Here is a 23,830-nt window from a genome sequence, read left to right as displayed (position 1 = left end):
TACAAAAACTTCAGTGATTGTTTTGATGACTTCAGCCTGGAAGAACAGGTGCTCCTTGGGTTCACATAGGTTGCGAAACACTTAACATCATAAAGGCCAAATACCGTTCAAGATTGACATTCTTGTACATCTACATTCCTGTTTGAGAACATTCAGTTCAACCTAAAGCACTTTACGTTTGTCTTTGAGTATGTTACATCCTTGAAGGTTAAAGGAATGTCGGCCTATATGCAAATTCCAAGACAGAATGTTTATTGCACTTTGTTTCATGTTTGACTCCATGACCCTGGAAGGATGAGCAGTATAGATGAAGGATGTTTTTTGGACTGGTTGCTACGGTGGTGCAGTGGTTGTTACTGTGGGTTCACAACAAGAAGGTTCTTGGTTCGAACATGGTGGCTGACGAAGGAGCATTTAATCATCATATAGTTGTTCTCTGGGTTCCGCCGACACTTTAAAGACATTCAGAATATACGTGAAATAGATATTAAAATGTTTACAGACCAATCTGGGCCGTTTACAACAGAAATGTATCCAGAACACTGTAAAAACGTGTAGTTTGAGTCATAATATTGTTTGAATACTGTGTTGAATCATATTTCTGATGAATAGTTGGAGAAAATGCTCATTAAGTCTCTGTGCTCCTTCACGAGGAATCTTTGAACGATGGCGTTGCTGAGCTTGACACCTGAACTCTGTCAGATTGTCATCGCAGTCTCCATCTGTAACTCTCAGTTAATTACACACTGTTTTGAGGCTGGAATGTTCTGTGACAGAAACCAGTTTGGTCACAAGGACCAGAACGAGAATGTGCTGACTGAGCAGAGGATAAAAGCAGTCAGACACAGAGACTGTCAGACAGAGACCTGAGTCGTCCACACAGAGGGAACCAATCGTCTCCTCCAACACAAAGCTGCTGCACTTCGGTTCCTACCACGGTAAGAAAAACTTTGAAACTTCCGCTCTTGTCAGTTAATATGAGTAATAATGACTTTAAAGACAGAATACTTTTAATATATACACATTTTTGTAAAAGATTTTTGGAATATAAATATATAATTATTGTTAATAATAACAATAATAACCAGGATTGCTCAACCCTTGAAAGAACCAACTATAAAATATAATTTCTAAAATTTCTAGGACTGCAAAGCAGCACTGAGCAGGCGTTTTGCCTTTTGCCTGAAAAAAATAAATAATGACTGAGGAAATATTGACACATAGAGCTGTTCAGGCTTGGACTCCGATCATGAGACAGAAGTTCACTTCATTGCTTTTTTAATGCATTTTAAACGTCAATGCTCTTCATAGGATAAATCTCCAAATACTGTTGTGTAAGTTGATTTACTTATATTTTCATGTTAATTTTCTAGAGATGTGTATATGGGCCATTCTACCGAATTGGTGCAAAGTCAGGTTGGAAATATTTTGAAATTTTGTATGTTTTATTCCCAAAACTTTTTCCGTATATATATTGTACCATATCTAAAGTACACATATCTAGTAAAAGAACCGTTAATTTTTATGTTGTATTTTCAGACTGTGTTGGAATGTTTTTCCTCTCCCAAAAATTGTCACTACCGAAACATAGCAATAAACTAGAAAAAAAAGTATAATTATTAACCTGTTAAGATTGTGTTTCCTTCCTTTCTCTGAAGAGTATTTTTAAAAATATTTCTTGAAGGTTTTCACAATTAAATCAATAAAAATGAATTTTTTACCAAATTTCAAAGTTCAATTTATACAATTCGTCAAAATCTAAATGCAATATTTCTTTTTAAAATGCATAATACTGCTCATATTGATTCCAGTGTTGATGATTGATGAAATTGAACATACATTAAACCAATCAGTATCATAACATTTTAGTGGATAACTCAATATACTTAATTTTTTACAAAACATCCAGTGTTTCGGTAGTGACTGATGGGATTGAACTACTTACCATTCCATTATGTCACTACCGAAACGATCATGTCACTACCGAAACGTTACCATTTGTTTCGGTAGTGACTGTTTCGGTAGTGACAATACTAGCTAATTTTGAGCATAGCTAAAGAATGCTAGTTAGCACATGGCTAGCATACACATCTTTGAAGAGTCGTACACACATAAAAACACAATACTTTGCATAAAACCCCAAAAAGTTTACTTAATTGAAGATAATATGTGTTTCGGTAGTGACAATTCTTAAGGTTACACGCTGATTTTCAGACTTTGGAACACATTTACATCAAAAGTATGGGTTTTAGCTACTTACCATTGAGCCAGGAGGGACAGGGATGCAGTGTCACTGCCTGCTCAAAAATGCAGGGGTGTGGCTAAAAACCGGGCTCAGCAAATGGACTAAAACTCTTGTGTTTCGGTAGTGACATGAAAACTGGGGACATGATTTTTTGACTATAGTTTTTTAATTTAAAAATTAAACCTACAATAAATCTAAATCTTCCAAGTTCTCTTTGAACTAAATCATAAAGATCTTTGAAATAAGATCACTGAAAAAAATCTAAAAAATTGATAAGGTGTTATTTTCAGAAATTGAAATTTAGATGTCAGGGTTGGGGACAGCTACTTCGCAATAGAAAGTACCCTATAAATGATGATTTTGTATATATTTAGCTTATCCCTATCTCATTTAATGTCTTGGGTTTAAATAGACCTTAACACATTCTTAGTAAAAATCTATGTCATGAATACTTAATTGTTTTGTAAATAGCTTTTCTTGTTGGGGGACCATACTTTGCACCAATTCGGTAGAATGGCCCATATATTTGTATATAAAAAAACTAACAGTACAAAGAGAATTTTAAATTTTTCAGTACTTGAGTAAATTTACTAAATCCCTCTCCACTGCTGCATTCTAACACGCTTTGCCTATCTGAATATGAATTTTTCGAATGCGGCTTAAATCCTCAGCTGCATATTTTTCTTTCTGTATCATCATTTGACATTTAACATCAGGTCAGTAAATTAAACAAATTGCCCGTACGTGCTGTTCTTTCTCCTTGGCAGCAGCATCCGACGCCTCTTTACACTTTAATTCTTCTGGTGTAAAGCAAAGCCCCGGTGATGCATCTGTAATTGATGTTATGGGATTATTAGAGACTTCAGTCCCCTTGTGTCGAGCCCCGAGTCTCCATGTAAAACTCCTCCCTCCCCACCCCCCCCCTCCCTGGATCATAACCAGACTCAGCACTTTTCACCAGAATAATCAGCCAATAAACCTGTAAATCAAAGCTGCTGTGGACGGCTTTTCAATTGCACACTGGTTAACCCCGAAGCATGTCCAGGGTGAGCTGTGATAATCACTATCGCTTCCTCTTGTTGCAGCAGCGTGCATCGATCGCTGCATCCGTCCCGTGGATTATTTCAGTTTTTATGGAAATCACTTTCATCCCCATCTCCGTCAGTATCTCGTTGAAAGAAATTTTGACACAAATTGATTTATTGTCTGCGTCAGACACTGAACCTACAAAAGTTTGCGTCTGGTATAGAACTTTTTAAGGATCCACAGATATATATATATATATTTCTAGGACAGCTTCTCTCCCTCCCCCCTTCCTCCCTGCTTGAGGCTCTCCCTTCCTCCCCCCTCCTTCTCCCCATATCTGCTCAGATTGCTGCAGCATCACAGGGCTGACTGCCTCTGACAGGACTCTCCTTGGACCGCTCCTCCAGGCCATTTGTCAGAAGGCAAGCCCTGCTCGGCGGAGAGCAGATTGGCAGTTGGCTGTAACGGCGTTCGACGTGAACGAGCACGAGCGACTGTTAGGGCTCTGAACGAGGAATAATACGGAGGCGAGCTGAATAAACATGATCCTCTGGCGTAATGACTCAGTTCATAGCACTTCCTTGACAACGGAGGCCTGTCGGGTATAAATGAAAACCCATGCATAAATATTCTCCCTGGTTAATATTTCATCAGCTACATGCCACACGGAACATCACAATGTTGATGAACCAGCATCCGTGCGAGCGCTGACCATATGTTGTTCCACATTTCTCTTTTCGCTGTCTGTGAGTTTCGGACCGAGGTGCAGCTCGTTGGCCACGTGTCTCTTCTTCCGAGGTGATTAATCATAATTTCAGACGTAACACTGAAGTGAAAAAAAGAAGAACAACACCTTCATTCTCCTGAGTGTTGTTCTGTTTTGCCGTAACACTCCTGCAGCAAAAAGCCTTTCATTAAACTTCGTTTTGCAGCAGGCTGCTTAAATCACAGCTGGCGTGGAAGCAGAGGTGACTAGTGTTTTTAAAGTAGAATGGAGATATGTGCTTCTAATTAGACCACTGGCTATCTCAGCAGACCTCCTGTCACTGTCGGTGCCCAGACCCTCTCTTTAATTACTCACAGAGGAAAGAGGATGTCAAGAGAAAATAGCAAGTAGGCGCCATGGAAGACATGCTGCATGATTTCTGCTGCGGGCAGCCGAGATTCACACCACAGCACGGGGAAGGGTTCCCAGGCATTTGATCGCAGAGAGAGAAATGCATCTTTGAAAGAATAATTACAGTACTAAAATAGACATTTTGTAGTTTTTTCATACTAGCATCATTGCTCTAAACACTGTTGGTTGGTCGCTCAGCCTTAAATATCTTAACAACCATTAAATCTGCTCCAGACGTTCATGGTTCCCAGAGGATAACTCCTGATGATTGATCCCCTGACTCTCCCTTCATGAGACTGACTTTTGTCTTAATGAGCGTTAAGTTGATTGCTGCACACATTCAGGTTCCATTAACGATAAATTGTAGTAACTCCCCCCGATTTGTCATCTAGCGCCATCTTCAGGCCAAAAGATTCGATTCGTTGAATTTTGTTTGTGGATAGTGACTGTTTAGCCTTTAACGAGGGACAACGTATCCCAGAGAAGATACAGGTGCTGCCATATTGCGATGTTGAGTTGGAACCTCAAATACGAGCTCTTGAGCAAACATCGGTGTGATAAGAACTAACTAAAGTAACAGAAGTCATGTTTGAAAAAAATGGATTTAACATGCAGGTTCTCCCCCAGCCACCAGGGGGATAACAAGATGATTTGGCTCTAGTTTGTAATTAGTATAACTTGGAGTCGTAGCTTTACAATATGTTTTGTCTTATATAGAAAATGCTACCATGCTAATGTGCTAAATTATGATGACAAACTTAATAATTTACCAAAGAAAAAGCCATAAGGGCTCCTTCTCTGCAGCTACCTTCAACAATGGCTTCATATTTAATGGTGAGACGCATTTTTTAAAGCACATGCACTTTTCTTAAGCATCTTTTTAAGGTTTTATTTTACGACGGATTACAATTTCTGGAAGTAATATAACAGTGATCAAACATTATCGCCGTGGTGCACAGCTCCGTGTGGATGTGGTGCAGCAGCAGGTTCTACAGCCTCTGCTGGGTAACTAGTGTGGAGATTTTCCAGGCTGAGATGTGATGGGAGAAAGCTTGTACTCTGACACACCTGTGACACATCACAATTACCCACACGCCCCAGGATGGTAAGTGCATGTGTGTGTGTGTGTGCGAGTGCACGTGTGAGACAGGTACATGCAATCCTGCTCACGGGGGAGGGGGGGAAAGCCAGATAGAAAGAAATAGGGAGAGACAGATAAACTAGCACAAAGTTGATGTTTTCACAGTGGAAAAAAAAAACACACACACACAAAGAAACAAACAAGACAACACTGCATTCTCCGGCTTGTTGGTGGGTCGCACACCTCCGCAGTTACCATGGTAACAGCCATCCCTGCTGAGAAGAGTTCCGGCTCAATCCCTGAAGCCAGCGTTTGATTGAATGGTTGTCAGGATGCAAGACAAATGATGACGTGTAAGAACACCGCTGACAGACGCGCCACACACAGGGGCCCAGTTAAGAGCCATTAAAGGTTTATGCATACATATATATGTGTGTGGACAGCGTGTGTATTCAGCGTGTGTTAAAGAGCGGGTCACCAGGGTGTGTGTGGGCGGGGGCCTAGAAGGTTTCTTATATATATTTTTGCCGCCCTGAGAAAAATATCAATGAGTCCTCACACTCCCGCTCACTCCTCATCCTGGAATGAAATGCATGCATATTTTATGGCACGAATTCTCCCGGAGTAAACGGGCGCATCAATAAAACAACCCTGCGCTGTATGTGTGCAGCGGTTGGATATTTACTGCGGCTCCAATTTGCATGTGCAGCAAACGCAATAATACCTTTTAACAGTAATGTGCAAGAGGTTCTACGAAAACACCATTCTCCAAATTGGAAAGGGATTGCTGTCGTCTCTGGTAACACTTTGAATCACGCCGCCGCTTCCTCGGCAACCTCTTTGCCTGCACACGCTAATAAGCGACGCCAATAAATAAGGCTTTCGTTGCAACCCCGAGACGTGCCAGACACGGGGAGCTGGTTTTAAAAGGCGCATTATCAAATCTGTGTCTCGTAAGTGCCTCGTCTTTGTTGCCTTTGTGCGATGTGAAGTTCATTTCCAGTGATAATTAAACCCTTAGCACATTTTCATCTTCTTACCTCTACTTTACATAATTATCCTCGGGGCCACTTTCTACCGCTAAAGATTTTTTTAGCAGCTGGATAGTGAAGACAAAACCGCTTCTCTCGAAGGATGTGATGTGTATACAGAGGAGAGAGACTTCTCAGCTCAGGGCATGTCGGAGCAGTCGGACTCTCATTGTGGCACCGGATTAAATCTGTTGATAATAACAACATTAAAAGCCTCATGCAAACGAAGCACTGTGCACACGAAGATTTCCTTATTTAGTTATTTTTTAAAAGGCAATCAGCCGCTATTAGGTCACGATGATTCTGGCGAATATCCACGAACGCAGTCACTAACAATTACACGCAATCCTGCTTCTGGAAAAACAAAACCATTCCAAAATCCACAGATATTACAACCCCCCTCCCCCCCCCGAGCTCAAATATACATTCTGTATTACTGGTAGGAGAGTGCAGCAACAGTGGGCTGCCAATTGCATAAGTGGTTCGCTAATGCTATGGTTAAGTTTATGAACCCTGAAACAGGCTGTTTCATTAGAGGTGAGTGTGGAACAGCAGGAGGTCAAAGAAGCCTTTCATAATATACGGCACTTACCACAGCCGAGTCCGTGCACCTGTAACTTTTCATCTGTGAGCTATTACACATGGCCTTGTCCCTTCCTGCCACTTTAAGTACTGAGGGGGCCCTAGTATTCAGACATATATATAAATACAATGGAGCAATGCTTTTAGTTTGTTCTAAAGGCGACTTTCCTGAATTTTCGACCTGAATCATTTTGTCATAATGTCTCTTTTCTGAGTTTAGAGTTAAAGCTTCGAGGTTAAGATATGGATGAGTAATCATTTACAGCAGATACAATGCATACGGCAGAATGCTTCTATTCTTTGGGGTTGTAGCCCATTGAGCTACATTCGCTTCAGAACACATTATTGTATACTGTATTTAAATTTCTTTAAGGGTCTTTTCACTGGAGTAAAACATGACCCTATCTTGTTCTTTAGCATAGTTATGGCTAAGATTGCATCTACTTTTACAACAGGGAGATTCATGTTATTGTGTCTTTGTTGCACAATCTACTGCAAATTATATTAAATCAGCTAACATGACCAAAGATGAAACATGTAAAAAAAAAACATCCCTCAACTCTATGGAGCTTGACGGCAACTTTCAGCTTGTTGTTTTGGTCCAGTCATCATTTTCAAATGTAGCCTATATCATTTTGTGTTCAGCCGCTTCAGGCTGATATTTTAAGCAGAACAAAATACTAATTGTGTGCTTCCTCCTCAGCACAAAGACAAAGTTAGCAACTTGTTTGACCCAGATATTCACTACAGGAGTTGGTAGAGAGCAAAGGCAGAGCTGAAGCAAAACTGCAAATTGTATGTACTGTATTTTGTATGACTTCCTGGGTATGTATGTGAATCATCCCCATTATCATCTGGTTAAACAAGACTTATTTAAACTTGACCGGACCAAACACCCCCCCCACTACGCCAATGACAAAGAAGCTTAAGAGCTCACATTCTAGGTCATTTTCCTCATGTGACAGTAAACACAGTGTAACATGACATGTGCATGTATGTATTCCGAGAAGAAAGAAACAAAACAACGTAAGCTGAAACCATAATGACCCCCCCCCCCCCTCTCAATAACTAAAGAAAAGTAGAAGAAACACGCACACGATGTCCACTTAATCAACAGAGAAGCTTTAATACAGCGTTTTTTTTATACAGACGACCTTCAGGTATATATCAATTACTTCATTAGGATCAAGACTGTTTATTGTCAGTGCCCCGGTAGAAATCTCTGTTGACTACTAGAGTACACAGTCATTCATCACCTGACCTCCACTCGCTCACTGATCACTGCATAATGTCCCCGTCACACCTCCTCCTGCATTAATTGTCGCCCGTGCATCCGCGTTGCATAAGTATCAGGTCTCCGGTTGTGTTATAGAATGAATGCAGTCAAGAGAAAGTCTGTGATTTCCATGGAGGGAGTGACTGGGGGGAGAGTGTGTGTGTGTGTTGGGGGGTGGGTGGGCGGCGGCGGCGAAGGGGAGATGATAAATGAGTCCCACACCACGCTGTCATTTGTAAGTTGGCATCCAGTCCAAAGCACAATTTAGTGTAAAATATGACGCCGGCTCCTCCAGATGACAAAGTTTAATGCTGATGTATGAACCGACAGAGAGCGTCCCCAGCTGCTATTGAACAGAAGGAGGTGGCCATTCTTCTCAAAGGGCAATTAATTAGCGCGCACACAAGCGCCACCGAGGACGGACTCTGCTCTCGTAGCTGTAACAACAACAACGTGCTTTGTTTCAGTTGTTTCTCACTGTCCATCAACTGTCCAGGGAATTCAATCCATAACCCTAACCCCCTTTTTTTTAGAGCATCAAACAACTAATTAAAACTATATTTACTACATTTGCACGTGTTATTAACATCAGGGTTGTATGAACTTAAGTGAAAGCCCTTGTCCCACTCATTAACACGGAGGAGACCTACCTGGTTTCACCAATCACCAGGTAGCGATTTTGATGCTTTGACTTTGGAGCCATCATGTCGTCCATCTATATATATATATATATATATATATATATATATATATATATATATATATACAGTCTACGGATCAACCTCTAAAATTTGACCCTGACAATATATTAAAATGGATTAGTGCACGTTTAGATAACACCGAGCTCCCTGTGAAGGAGCGTCCTCTCGTCTTCGTCAAGGAGCTGTACGGACCGATTTAAAATTCACGGGAGACACTGCACGGAAAGGTCATCGTCAATGTCTGGGAAGATCTCTATAAAAAACCTGTTTAGTCCATTTTCTGTACGCACCCAAATGGAGCATCGGAGCATTTTGTTCGTACGAGATAAATCATCACATAACCACAAACAGCTTCTCACCCGGTATTGACTCGGAGTCCAGGTGCAGTGAACTGACTCCTTTCAGCCTCTTGCACTCGAAACATCCTTTATTTTTTTAATTGCACAGATATCATGACAGATCCCTAGAGGAAGCTAAATTTACGTCTGGATTATGGCATTTTACTGCAGCTGTGCACGTTCAGCACACCAGGCATTCTGCAAAGGACACGAAGGTAAACGCTCGTCATGCGACATCTATTTATCGACACGTGCCAGTCAGGAAGGGAAGCAGTTGTTTTTTGTAGTTTATTTAATTTAAAAAAAGAAATAAACATTGGATGTACACGCCCCCACCACTCCTTACACCTCCGGGAAACGACCTACACGTTCCGTGTGTCCTATTGAGCCTTTCAGCTATTTTCAGAGAAACCTTATCTTCAACTATTATTTTCAACTCGTGAAACACAATCCACCTGTGAACTTCACTGTTGCTTGTTGTCTGTAACTCATTATCTTCCCGATTGTGTTTGACACTGAATTTAAGGTGGGAGATATTTTCACGAAGTACAGACACGGTCCTTGTTCTTCTGAGAGGTTCTGCGGGTGAGAACGACAGACACAACTACAGTAAGTGGCATCAATTCATCTTTAAAAGACATCATTTATTTTGATAATGCACAAATTTGTAATTTCATTCTCTTTTCTTTATTTTTATAAATACCAACAGCTCCACTAGGAATCGCAGGTCTCAAGCTCCACTATCAACTGCAGTCATGATCAAATTGGTAATGTATATCTCTGCATTATGTCTATTAAGTTTTCTTTATGCACAGTTTGTCATATTCTGTAAGTGCAACCTTTCTAAAATCCATGTTTTCCCTCATATAGTTGCTTGTGGCGATTGTTGCGGGATTGGTTTTCGGTAAGTTTATCTCATCACCTGCAAAGACCGTGATCATTTGTACAATAAATGAATGGCATTACAATGTACGGGCACAATCACAAATACACAACATTGTTCTGATTATCTTGACCAGAGAGCAACCAGCAGAGACTGGGGCTCAAGAAACTGGAGCCCAAGGAACCGGAGCCCAAGGAAGTGGAGCCCAAGGAGCCGGAGCCCAAGGAACCGGAGCCCAAGGAAGTGGAGCCCAAGGAACTGAAGCCCAAGGAACTGAAGCACTCTTTAGTGAAACCAGTTCCTACAAGTAAGTACCGTCTTTATCTCTCGTCTGATCAGGTGTTGTTGAATGCAGTAAACAGAATTTATAAACATATAAAGTACAAACTAAACGATTCTGTGGTTCACTTTGCACAGAACGGTCTGACCCACACATTTCTTTGTTTTTACCTCCATCCAGAATTTCCCTGCGACTATCCAACCCACATCCGTGAGAACCTTCAGAATCTCTTTTTGGACATTTCACAGTAACTTAGCAACTACAAGAAACTTACAAATGACTCAACTTATCTAAAATGAAATACCTTGTTTCAGAATGCTGGACGAACTGGTTTGACAGAGATGACCCCTCTGGATCTGGAGACTGGGAATTGCTCTACAATCTTCGTATTGAGAACCCAGGAAAGATCTGCCCCAAACCAATCCAAATCGAGGCCAAAACTCTGTCTGGTCTCAGTGCGGCTGCAGCCGGGGACGTGATTTTGAAGTAAATATTATGAAATTAGCCTTTTAGAATCGCTATTAAACTTTTATGTTTTGTCTTGATGAGCATATTGAACTGGAAACATGTACTGATTTGCCTTTATTATAGTATTGTTCTTATATTAAGTAATAATCATCAGATAAGTTATTGACTTCTGATATTGACTCTGAGCTATGTGCCAATATAACAGATAGAGATATGGAAGAATGGAACAATATGGAACTTTTATTAAACTCATTTGTTGTATTACACTGCAACTATTAAAAAACGTTTTTAAAAAGTCGATTTCTATCCAGTTTATTGTCTTCAGTAATTATCTCTCTTTGTTTGTGTTGTCAGAAGCGACACAACTACAGGATTCATCTGCAGGAACCAGGACCAGAAGTCCAAGAAGATGTGCAACGATTATCGCGTTCGCTTCAGCTGCCATCCCCCGTTCTGCGGCGGCGGAGGTACTGTGTGAGCACGCTCCACACGTGCAGAGTTAAGTTGTTTCCCGCCGTGTAGTCGTAACGTCTCTTGTTTTGTCGCTTCCTGCAGTGTGCTGGACCGACTGGTACGACCGGGACCTTCCCAGTGGGACTGGCGACTGGGAGCTTTTGAGTAACCTGAAGTTAGAAAACCCAGGAGAGATCTGTGACAGCCCGTTGTACATCGAGGCTGTTACCACCGACACCATGACCCCAGCCATCAGCACAGGGGAGAACATCTACATGTAAGTTTCTGTCATAAGAGAAGAGAGATAATTATCTCTATGTGGTAATTAATGACCATCAAACAAAGTGTCCTAATCATCAAGATAAACCGCCACAGAGCTGCTGCTTAAACAGTGAATGGAAACTTTGTAAATGCACATTTACATTAGAGAAGATGACATTTTAATGAGCCCCAGGAGAAAACTACCTACTTACACTTAGGGTTAGTGGTGTGTGGTCCGAGGGGCGTTGTCCAGCCGACAGGCTGATGAACAATAAAATCATATCATTCTTGGCAGAGGTAATACGTTTTGTTTTAAATCCTTTTAAAGCGAGAAAGAAAAAACGGGTTAGGGTGAGTGGTGTGTGGTCTGAGTGGCAAGAAACATGGCCACACAAATTGAATGCTGGTTATTATTTATGCTGAGTTTTCTTTTATTTATTTTTATATATTTAGGGTTAAATGATAATGAAATCAAAACTAGAAGGGCACTCTGAGTGTCTGTACCTTTAGACATTATCACCTTATTGCATTAACATGTATTGGGATCAAATAAAGTAATAACATCAGTTCAGTAGTATTTGCGGTGTCCAGCCGACAGGCTGACGAACAATAAAATCATATCATTCTTGGCAGAGGTAATACGTTTTGTTTTAAATCCTTTTAAAGCGAGAAAGAAAAAACTGATTTCTTGATATTTTACTGATTCATCATGTCCTTGGTTCTTTTTTCAGCTACAACCCAACTGTGGGATTCGTTTGCCGAAAGCAGGACCAGAAATCCGGCCAATGCCTCAACTATAAAGTGCGGTTTGGATGCCCGTGCCCATGATTCCACGGCAACACCGAGGTGCCGCGGCGAGAGAAGAACCCTTTTCCAATTTTTATCGCCGATGTCTTTTCTCGTATGATTATATGATTTGCTTCTCCTGATTGAGAACCAAACAGAAATCTGCCTTTTTCACGGTAAACTTGTGGTCATTTTATCATTTAAATCAATTATTTTCCCGCTGTGAAACCAAATTTTGTATCTTCAGTGGAAAATAGGTATAAGGGTTTTTTTTTTTTTCTTTTCTTGATCTTGTGTGATGACGACTGTAGAAGACAAATCACTATCAATACAATAAAATGCTCAAAAAAAGATGAAATCCCTTTTCTCATTAACTTCCACTCTGCTCAGCTTGTTTGCGCTGCGCTAATGGGCTCACAGGCTTACGTGGAGCTGTGGTTCGGTGTGAGCAGTGCAGCCGTAGTATATGTCAACAGATGGCACGAGGCACAGACGGTAGGAGGTGCCGGGTCGCTGGGGGAATGAGGAAAAGTCAGTGAATCTACATTTTCTCTCTGAAAACCTCCATGTGGACACTGACAAGCACATGTACAGACGTAGCAGTAATCAACTGTATTATCAGCACATGTCCCATGTCCTCGTCTGTGGTGAGAGGTCGTGAACTAACTAGAAGGTCGGGGGTTCGATCCCCATCCCCATTCCTTAAGGGGGTGGATGCTGAGATACTGTAACGTGAATCGCTCCTGGCAGTGTGTGAGTGATGCATGAGAGAGAAATATGCTTAGAGGAACTGTAGGAATGTGAAAACACATGCATACAGAAAAAGGACACGTGCAAATAAAACACACGCGCTGCAAAAAGTCACAACATGTGTAAATACAGAAACGTGCTCCAAATTGAGAAAACGACACCGGAGATGTTTCCAGCTAATTTGTACTGTAAAGTTTTTGGAGAGGTCGTCAAGACTAGAAAACTTCAGCCACGTTTCCCTCAAAGTCAAACGCTCCTGCAGAAACACGAGCTCCTGCGGACAGAAGCAGACACACACGCCTGGTGAGGGAAACCTACAAGGTGATCGTCCACCATCGCAGTTCCTCAGGAGATGAACACTTGTGAGAGGAGCTGAAAGTAACTCATGAATGCGTAGAATATAAAATGAGGGGGTGAACACTTTCTCAGCTTTGAATTGAGGTGTTTTGCTCACACTTGCACTACATCGATATTCCTATAGGCCAGGGGTATTCAACAAAAATTTAAAGGGGTCCAGTTAGAGAAAATTTCTTGAAGCAAAGGTCCGGAAGATCATAATGTCTAACTATTTGGTGTGACATATATTTAAGTAGCCTAGTAGTTTTATCAACATCTGCATGTACTCACCACCTGTTTGTCAAATCAAATTAATTCAGTACGATTCAAAAACTTTTTCACCATATTTATTGTCACGTAACATAGAACTGAACATATATGTATGATTGCAGATATGTATAATGTGTATAAAGTACGGCTGCATTTCAAAATAAGAGAAAATAAATAAAATGTGGAAATTGTGCATGCTCAAATAAAGGGCTAAACTTTAGCTAAAGCTATAATTTTAATTTGTCTGTGTCACATCTTGACTCAAAAGTCTCCACCAATTTCACAGATAATAAACACATTTTAACAATTTAATAGTTTTAGAATCACTTTCTTCCCCTCTTGTATCTTATATATCCCATATCCCCACTTTTTTTGTCTGTTTCTCTCCCTTTCTCCATCTCACTTCTTTGTTTCTCAGCCTTTCTCTGTCTCACTCCTGTTTCTCCACTTTCTCCGTCTCACTCCTTCGTTTCTCCACTTTCCCCATCTCACTCCTGTTTCTCCACTGTCTCCATCTCACTCCTTTGTTTCTCGCCCTTTCTCCGTCTCACTCCTGTTTCCCCCACTTTCTCCGGCTCACTCCTGTTTCCCCCACTTTCTCCGGCTCACTCCTGTTTCTCCACTTTCTCCGTCTCACTCCTTTGTTTCTCCACTTTCTCCGTCTCACTCCTGTTTTTCCACTTTCTCCATCTCACTCCTTTGTTTCTCGCCCTTTCTCCGTCTCACTCCTGTTTCTCCACTTTCTCCATCTCACTCCTTTGTTTCTCGCCCTTTCTCTGTCTCACTCCTGTTTCTCCACTTTCTCCATCTCACTCCTTTGTTTCTCGCCCTTTCTCCGTCTCACTCCTGTTTCTCCACTTTCTCCATCTCACTCCTTTGTTTCTCGCCCTTTCTCTGTCTCACTCCTGTTTCTCCACTTTCTCCGTCTCACTCCTTTGTTTCTCCACTTTCTCCGTCTCACTCCTTTGTTTCTCCACTTTCTCCGGCTCACTCCTGTTTCTCCACTTTCTCCGGCTCACTCCTGTTTCTCCACTTTCATAAGTAAAAGTACAAGTAAATGCAAAGTGCTTTTCATAGTAGTCCTATACAGACACAAAACAACCCAAAATCGTTCTCTTCAGAATTTATTTTAACTGAAGGAAAAATTATAACAATATACATATAATGTATAATTTTACAAATTTGGAACCCCAGATGCTGAGGTTCAAATAATATTGGACTAGTGCATCTGAACTTCTAGGGACAACAAAGAATCATCACAACAGAATAAACAAGTGCCTCTTGCGTCTACCTAAGAACACTAATAGACCACAGAATAACCACTAAATAAATATGTAAATATCACTAAACATGGACCTCTCATCAGTAGCAGGAATGATACACAATGTCCCTTATGATAACTCAGCAAAAGGAAACAAGTTCTAGGCAAACAAAATAAGATAGTTTCTCTTTTGTTAACAGCCTGCACAGTGCTAGTACAGAGAAGAAAAAATCACTAGACACAGTCTCGTTTTGCTGCAGGCCAAATCTCAGAAAAATCGGAAAGTCCAGCTGAATCATTCAAAACTTAAAAGAGGACGTGCAGAAAGGACTTAAGTGAGTACCTGTCGCAGGCCCAGATTAAACGCCTTATGTATATTTGGTTACGCCTCAACCGGTTTGTCTTCTCCCGGATATCCTTGTTTTGCTCTATTATACGACAGTAAGAATATATTTTTAACAGACCCTATTTGCACTTCTTTTATTTTTACATCTGATGCATTGCATATTGTTATGCTTAAATGTGGATGTTATTGGATTTGCACTGCATATGCCTGCGTTCATATACAATTATTTTTGCTATAAAATTTTTAATATGTATGATTCTAGTCCTGTGTGTGGATCATATGGTTGTATATATAAAAATAATATGTTTTTCAAATTAGGCCGCGGCCTTCTTAAGTAACTACTCAGTTTTGAGAATATTCGAAGTGGAAAGTACAGAAATTTGTGTTCAAATGTAGCGAGTAAAAGTAAAAAGTCCTCAGGAAAATCAGTACTCAAGTAAAGTACAGATATGTGAAACATCTACTTAAGTACAGTAAAGAAGTATTTCTACTTCGCTACTTCCCACCACTGCGTACCCCTCAGTTTTTTTTCCGCTGCCGCCACGCCCCCAATCTATCTCAGATAGATTGTTAAAAGGAAGGATTTCCATCTAGATAAACTAATCTGCACTTGATTGATGTAGCCTGATTGAGAGATGACATCTGCTGATCGATTAGTAATACCTGCAGAGGCCTAATAGGGAGCTCTGGGCTCGGTGTGATTCTCTTTGAAGCTGGCGCAGAAGAAACACTTTGTCCCAGTTGCGTTATTGACTCCTCCCCTTTCCAGGGCGCAACACAGACACGGTCCTTGTTCTTCTGAGAGGTTCTGCGGGTGAGAACAACAGAAACAGCTGCAGTAAGTGGCATTAATTAATCTTTAAAAAATGTAAAATAACTTATTTTGATAATGCACAAATTTGTTGTTTTATTCTCTTTTGTTTATTTTTATAAATACCAACAGCTACCTTAGGAATTGCAGGTCTCAAGCTCCACTATCGACTGCAATCATGATCAAATTGGTAATGCATAACTCTGTATTATGTCTTTTAAGTTTTCTTTATGCACAGTTTGTCATATTCTGTAAGTGCAACCTTTCTAAATCCATGTTTTCCCCTTATATAGTTGCTTGTGGCGATTGTTGCACTGGTGACCTTTTCAGTGGAACCAGTTCCTACAAGTAAGTACCGTCTTTGTCTCTCGTCTGATCAGGTGTTGTTGAATGCAGAAAACAGAATTTATAAACATATAAAGTACAAACTAAACGATTCTGTGGTTCACTTTGCACAGAATGGTCTGACACACACATTTCTTTGTTTTTACCTCCATCCAGAATCACCCTGCGACTATCCAACCCACATCCGTGAGAACCTTCAGAATCTCTTTTTGGACATTTCACAATAACCTAGCAACTTCAGGAAACTTACAAATGACTTATCTCAACTGATATCAAATGAAATACCTTTTTCCAGAATGCTGGACGGATTGGTTTGACAGAGATGACCCCTCTGGATCTGGAGACTGGGAAACCCTCTCCAGTCTTCGTACTGAGAACCCAGGAAAGATCTGCCCCAGACCAATCGAAATCGAACCCAAAACTCTGTCTGGTGTCAGTGCGGCTGCAGCCGGGGATGTGATTTTTGAGTAAGTATTATGAAATTAGCCTTTTTGATACGCTATTTAACTTTTGTGTTTTGTCTTGATAAGACTATTGAAAAAAACACATTTTAAAAAGTTGATTTTACTGTTTGTGTTTTTTTTGTGGTTAGTTTTTATATATCTAGTCAGTTTAGGGATAGTTGCAGTGAGCCATAACAAAAGTTGGTTGCTGGACAAATCAATCAATTATTTATTTTTATATATTTAGGGTTAAATGATAATGAAATCAAAACTAGTAGGGCACTCTGAGTGTCTGTACCTTTAGACATTATCACCTTATTGCATTAACATGTATTGGGATCAAATAAAGTAATAAAATCAGTTCAATAGTTTTTGCGTTGTCCAGCCGACAGGCTGACGAACAATAAAATCATATAATTCTTGGCAGAGGTAATACGTTTTGTTTTAAATCCTTTTAAAGCGAGAAAGAAAAAACTGATTTCTTGATATTTTACTGAATCATCATGTCCTTGGTTCTTTTTTCAGCTACAACCCAACTGTGGGATTCGTTTGCCGAAAGCAGGACCAGAAATCCGGCATATGCCTCAACTATAAAGTGAGGTTTGGATGCCCGTGCCCATGATTCCACGGCAACACCGAGGTGCCGCGGCGAGAGAAGAACCCTTTTCCAATTTTTATCGGCGATGTCTTTTCTCGTATGATTATATGATTTGCTTCTCCTGATTGAGAACCAAACAGAAATCTGCCTTTTTCACGGTAAACTTGTGGTCATTTTATCATTTAAATCAATTATTTTCCTGCTTTGAGACCAAATTTTTTATCTTCCGTGGAAAATAGGTATAATGTTTTTTTTTTTTGCTTTTCTTGATCTCGTGTGATGACGACTGTAGAAGACAAATCACTATCAATACAATAAAATTCTCAAAAAAAGATGAAATCCCTTTTCTCATTAACTTCCACTCTGCTCAGCTTGTTTGCGCTGCGCTAATGGGCTCACAGGCTTACGTGGAGCTGTGGTGCGGTGTGAGCAGTGCAGCCGTAGTATATGTCAACAGATGGCACGAGGCACAGACGGTAGGAGGTGCCGGGTCGCTGGGGGAATGAGGAAAAGTCAGTGAATCTACATTTTCTCTCTGAAAACCTCCATGTGGACACTGACAAGCACATGTACAGACGTAGCAGTAATCAACTGTATTATCAGCACATGTTCCATGTCCTCGTCTGTGGTGAGAGGTCGTGAACTAACTAGAAGGTCGGGGGTTCGATCCCCATCCCCATTCCTTAAGGGGGTGGATGCTGAGATACTGTAACGTGAATCGCTCCTGGCAGTGTGTGAGTGATGCATGAGAGAGAAATATGCTTAGAGGAACTGTAGGAATGTGAAAACACATGCATATAGAAAAAGGACACGTGCAAATTATTTCATCAATTTGACGACACACGCGCTGCAAAAAGTCACAACACGTGTAAATACAGAAACGTGCTCCAAATTGAGAAAACTACACCGGAGATGTTTCCAGCTAATTTGTACTGTAAAGTTTTTGGAGTGGTCGTCAAGACTAGAAAACTTCAGCCACGTTTCCCTCAAAGTCAAACGCTCCTGCAGAAACACGAGCTCCTGCGGACAGAAGCAGACACACACGCCTGGTGAGGGAAACCTACAAGGTGATCGTCCACCATCGCAGTTCCTCAGGAGATGAACACTTGTGAGAGGAGCTGAAAGTAACTCATGAATGTGTAGAATATAAAATGAGGGGGTGAACACTTTCTCAGCTTTGAATTGAGGTGTTTTGCTCACACTTGCACTACATCGATATTCCTATAGGCCAGGGGTATTCAACAAAAATTTAAAGGGGTCCAGTTAGAGAAAATTTCTTGAAGCAAAGGTCCGGAAGATCATAATGTCTAACTATTTGGTGTGACATATATTTAAGTAGCCTAGTAGTTGTATCAACATCTGCATGTACTCACCACCTGTTTGTCAAATCAAATTAATTCAGTACGATTCAAAAACTTTTTCACCATATTTATTGTCACGTAACATAGAACTGAACATATATGTATGATTGCAGATATGTATAATGTGTATAAAGTACGGCTGCATTTCAAAATAAGAGAAAATAAATAAAATGTGGAAATTGTGCATGCTCAAATAAAGGGCTAAACTTTAGCTAAAGCTATAACTTTAATTTGTCTGTTTCACATCTTGACTCAAAAGTCTCCACCAATTTCACAGATAATAAACCCATCTTAACAATTGAATAGTTTTAGAATCACTTTCTTCCCCTCTTGTATCTTATATATCCCATATCCCCACTTTTTTTGTCTGTTTCTCTCCCTTTCTCCATCTCACTTCTTTGTTTCTCAGCCTTTCTCTGTCTCACTCCTGTTTCTCCACTTTCTCTGTCTCACTCCTGTTTCTCCACTTTCTCCGTCTCACTCCTTTGTTTCTCGCCCGTTCTCTGTCTAACTCCTGTTTCTCCACTTTCTACGTCTCACTCCTTTGTTTCTCCACTTTCTCCGGCTCACTCCTGTTTCTCCACTTTCTCCGTCTCACTACTGTTTCTCCACTTTCTCCGTCTCACTCCTTCGTTTCTCCACTTTCCCCATCTCACTCCTGTTTCTCCACTTTGTCTGTCTCACTCCTTTGTTTCTCGCCCTTTCTCTGTCTCACTCCTGTTTCCCCCACTTTCTCCGGCTCACTCCTGTTTCTCCACTTTCTCCGTCTCACTCCTTTGTTTCTCCACTTTCTCCGTCTCACTCCTGTTTTTCCACTTTCTCCATCTCACTCCTTTGTTTCTCGCCCTTTCTCCGTCTCACTCCTGTATCTCCACTTTCTCCATCTCACTCCTTTGTTTCTCGCCCTTTCTCTGTCTCACTCCTGTTTCTCCACTTTCTCCATCTCACTCCTTTGTTTCTCGCCCTTTCTCCGTCTCACTCCTGTTTCTCCACTTTCTCCATCTCACTCCTTTGTTTCTCGCCCTTTCTCTGTCTCACTCCTGTTTCTCCACTTTCTCCGTCTCACTCCTTTGTTTCTCCACTTTCTCCGTCTCACTCCTTTGTTTCTCCACTTTCTCCGGCTCACTCCTGTTTCTCCACTTTCATAAGTAAAAGTACAAGTAAATGAAAGGTGCTTTTTATAGTAGTCCTATACAGACACAAAACAACCCAAAATCGTTCTCTTCAGAATTTATTTCAACTGAAGGAAAAATTATAATAACAATATACATATAATGTATAATTTTACAAATTTGGAACCCCAGATGCTGAGGTTCAAATAGTATTGGACTACTGCATCTGAACTTCTAGGGACACAATGAATCAACACAACAGAATAATCAAGTGCCTCTTGCGTCTACCTAAGAACACTTATAGCCCACAGAATAACCACTAAATAAATATGTAAATATCACTAAACATGGACCTCTCATCAGTAGCAGGAATGATACACAATGTCCCTTATGATAACTCAGCAAAAGGAATCAAGTTCTAGGCAAACAAAATAAGATAGTTTCTCTTTTGTTAACAGCCTGCACAGTGCTAGTACAGAGAAGAAAAAATCACTGGACACAGTCTCGTTTTGCTGCTGGCCAAATCTCAGAAATCTGAAAGTCCAACTGAATCATTCAAAACTTAAAAGAGGACGTGCAGAAAGGACTTAAGTGAGTACTTGTCGCATGCCCAGCTTAAACGCCTTATGTATATTTGGTTACGCCTCAACCGGTTTGTCTTCTCCAGGATATCCTTGTTTTGCTCTATTAAACAAACAGTAAGAATATATTTTTAACAGACCCTATTTGCACTTCTTTTTTTGTACATTGGTTGCTTTGCATATTGTTATGCTTAAATGTGGATGTTATTGGATTTGCACTGCATATGCCTGCGTTCATATACAATTATTTTTGCTATAAAATGTATAATATGTATGATTCTAGTCCTGTCTGTGGATCATATAGTTGCATATATAACAATAACATGGTTTTCAAATTGGGCCGCGGCCTTCTTAAGTAACTAGCCAGTTTTGAGAATATTCAAAGTAGAAAGTACAGAAATTTGTGTTCAAACGTAGCGAGTAAAAGTAAAAAGTCCTCAGGAAAATCAGTACTCAAGTAAAGTACAGATATGTGAAACATCTACTTAAGTACAGTAAAGAAGTATTTCTACTTCGCTACTTCCCACCACTGCGTACCCCTCCGGGTTTTTTTGCCGCCGCCACGCCCCCAATCTATCTCAGATAGATTGTTAAAAGGAAGGATTTCCATCTAGATAAACTAATCTGCACTTGATTGGTATAGCCTGATTGAGAGATGACATCTGCTGATCGATTAGTAATACTTGCAGAGGCCTTATAGGGAGCTCTGGGCTCGGTGTGATTCTCTTTGAAGCTGGCGCAGAAGAAACACTTTGTCCCAGTTGCGTTATTGACTCCTCCCCTTTCCAGGGCGCAACACAGACACGGTCCTTGTTCTTCTGAGAGGTTCTGCGGGTGAGAACAACAGAAACAGCTGCAGTAAGTGGCATTATTTAATCTTTAAAAAATGTAAAATAACTTATTTTGATAATGCACAAATTTGTTATGAATTGCAGGTCTCAAGCTCCACTATCGACTGCAATCATGATCAAATTGGTAATGCATAACTCTGTATTATGTCTTTTAAGTTTTCTTTATGTACAGTTTGTAATATTCTGTAAGTGCAACCTTTCTAAATCCATGTTTTCCCTTATGTAGTTGCTTGTGGCGATTGTTGCACTGGAGACCTTTTCAGTGGAACCAGTTCCTACAAGTAAGTACCGTCTTTGTCTCTCGTCTGATCAGGTGTTGTTGAATGTAGAAAACAGAATTTATAAACATATAAAGTACAAACTAAACGATTCTGTGGTTCACTTTGCACAGAATGGTCTGACACACACATTTCTTTGTTTTTAACTCCATCCAGATTCACCCTGCGACTATCCAACCCACATCCGTGAGAACCTTCAGAATCTTTTTTTGGACATTTCACAATAAACTAGCAACTACAGGAAACTTACAAATGACTTATCTCAACTGATATCAAATGAAATACCTTGTTCCAGAATGCTGGACGGATTGGTTTGACAGAGATGACCCCTCTGGATCTGGAGACTGGGAAACCCTCTCCAGTCTTCGTACTGAGAACCCAGGAAAGATCTGCCCCAAACCAATCGAAATCGAGGCCAAAACACTGTCTGGTGAAAGTGCGGCTGCAGCCGGGGATGTGATTTTTGAGTAAGTATTATGAAATTAGCCTTTTTGATACGCTATTTAACTTTTGTGTTTTGTCTTGATAAGACTATTGAAAAAAAAACATTTTAAAAAGTTGATTTTACTGTTTGTGTTTTTTGTGGTTAGTTTTTATATATCTACTCAGTTTAGGGATAGTTGCAGTGAGCCATAACAAAAGTTGGTTGCTGGACAAATCAATGATTCAAACTTAGGAAGTTTTGATTCATTCATGTAAAAGGACAGGACCGTAAAATGTTCAGGCGTGGCCGACTTCAGGCCCATACAAAGTGAATCAAGTCCAGACACTTGCACTGTTGCATCCATTCGATGGTTTTAAGTGAATATCTCTCTTTGTTTGTGTTGTCAGAAGCGACACAACTACAGGATTCATCTGCAAGAACGAGGACCAGAAGTCCAAGAAGATGTGCAACGATTATCGTGTTCGCTTCAGCTGCTATCCCCCGTTCTGCGGCGGAGGTACTGTGTGAGCACCCTCCACACGTGCAGAGCTAAGTTGTTTCCCGCCGTGCAGTCGTAACGTCTCTTGTTTTGTCGCTTCCTGCAGTGTGCTGGACCAACTGGTACAACCGGGACAGTCCCTATGGGACTGGCGACTGGGAGAATTTGAGTAACCTGAAGTTAGAAAACCCAGGAGAGATCTGTGACAGCCCGTTTTACATCGAGGCTGTTACCACCGACACCATGACCCCAGCCATCAGCACAGGGGAGAACTTCTACATGTAAGTTTCTGTCATAAGAGAAGAGAGATAATTATCTCTATGTGGTAATTAATGACCATCAAACAAAGTGTCCTAATCATCAAGATAAACCGCCACAGAGCTGCTGCTTAAGCAGTGAATGGAAACTTTGTAAATGCACATTTACATTAGAGAAGATGACATTTTAATGAGCCCCAGGAGAAAACTACCTACTTACACTTAGGGTTAGTGGTGTGTGGTCCGAGGGGCAAGAAACATGGTGAGTGTCTGTACCTTTATACATTATCACCGTATTGTAGTTTTTGCGTTGTCCAGCCGACAGGCTGATGAACAATAAAATCATATCATTCTTGGCAGAGGTAATACGTTTTGTTTTAAATCCTTTTAAAGCGAGAAAGAAAAAACAGATTTCTTGATATTTTACTGATTCATCATGTCCTTGGTTCTTTTTTCAGCTACAACCCAACTGTGGGATTCGTTTGTCGAACGCAGGACCAGAAATCCGGCATATGCCTCAACTATAAAGTGAGGTTTGGATGCCCGTGCCCATGATTCCACGGCAACACCGAGGTGCCGCGGCGAGAGAAGAACCCTTTTCCAATTTTTATCGGCAATGTCTTTTCTCGTATGATTATATGATTTGCTTCTCCTGATTGAAGAACACACAGAAATCTGCCATTTTCACTGTAAACTTGTGGTAATTTTATCATTTAAATCGATTGACGACTGTAGAAGACAAATCACTAGAACAATAAAATGCTCAAAAAAAGATGAAA

The 23,830-nt window shown here is 40.6% G+C and overlaps 1 protein-coding gene and 1 long non-coding RNA gene across 4 annotated transcripts; both read left to right on the top strand.

Moving 5' to 3' along the window:
* The first annotated feature begins 894 nt into the window (after positions 1 to 894).
* On the top strand, positions 895 to 23,830 carry LOC133024272 (mucin-5AC-like). Of its 3 annotated transcripts, XM_061091313.1 has the most exons (10): positions 895 to 938; positions 9,924 to 10,006; positions 10,116 to 10,164; positions 10,268 to 10,301; positions 10,417 to 10,587; positions 10,741 to 10,770; positions 10,875 to 11,046; positions 11,383 to 11,495; positions 11,584 to 11,758; positions 12,474 to 12,811. In XM_061091313.1, exons 3-10 carry the CDS (start codon positions 10,153 to 10,155, stop codon positions 12,568 to 12,570), a joined length of 804 nt encoding a protein of 267 aa, XP_060947296.1. In that variant the 5' UTR covers positions 895 to 938; positions 9,924 to 10,006; positions 10,116 to 10,152; the 3' UTR covers positions 12,571 to 12,811. The 3 variants fall into 3 exon arrangements, with proteins under 3 accessions (XP_060947296.1, XP_060947295.1, XP_060947297.1); XM_061091312.1 differs by lacking the exons at positions 895 to 938; positions 9,924 to 10,006; positions 11,584 to 11,758; positions 12,474 to 12,811 and adding exons at positions 22,901 to 23,075; positions 23,510 to 23,830 and having other exon boundaries at positions 10,138 to 10,164; XM_061091314.1 differs by lacking the exons at positions 895 to 938; positions 9,924 to 10,006; positions 10,116 to 10,164; ... (5 more) ...; positions 11,584 to 11,758; positions 12,474 to 12,811 and adding exons at positions 21,494 to 21,600; positions 21,678 to 21,717; positions 21,820 to 21,874; ... (3 more) ...; positions 22,901 to 23,075; positions 23,510 to 23,830.
* On the top strand, positions 16,194 to 17,063 carry LOC133024631 (uncharacterized). Its single transcript, XR_009683123.1, has 5 exons — positions 16,194 to 16,329; positions 16,453 to 16,492; positions 16,596 to 16,650; positions 16,804 to 16,833; positions 16,943 to 17,063. It is a non-coding gene; the product is annotated as an uncharacterized LOC133024631 (long non-coding RNA).

This window comes from Limanda limanda, chromosome 18 (genome assembly GCF_963576545.1).
Source record: "Limanda limanda chromosome 18, fLimLim1.1, whole genome shotgun sequence".
Classification (NCBI taxonomy): Eukaryota; Metazoa; Chordata; class Actinopteri; order Pleuronectiformes; family Pleuronectidae; genus Limanda; species Limanda limanda.
Note: the sequence above shows the minus strand (reverse complement) of the source record. Positions and strands in the feature narration are given on the sequence as shown.

Bases quoted from the DNA above. Each gene is read 5' to 3' on its own strand.
- LOC133024272 (XM_061091312.1), top strand. The intron at 10,771-10,874 runs GTGAGAACCTTC...ACCTTGTTTCAG, and splicing joins CGACTATCCAACCCACATCC to AATGCTGGACGAACTGGTTT. The intron at 23,076-23,509 runs GTAAGTTTCTGT...TTCTTTTTTCAG, and splicing joins ACAGGGGAGAACTTCTACAT to CTACAACCCAACTGTGGGAT.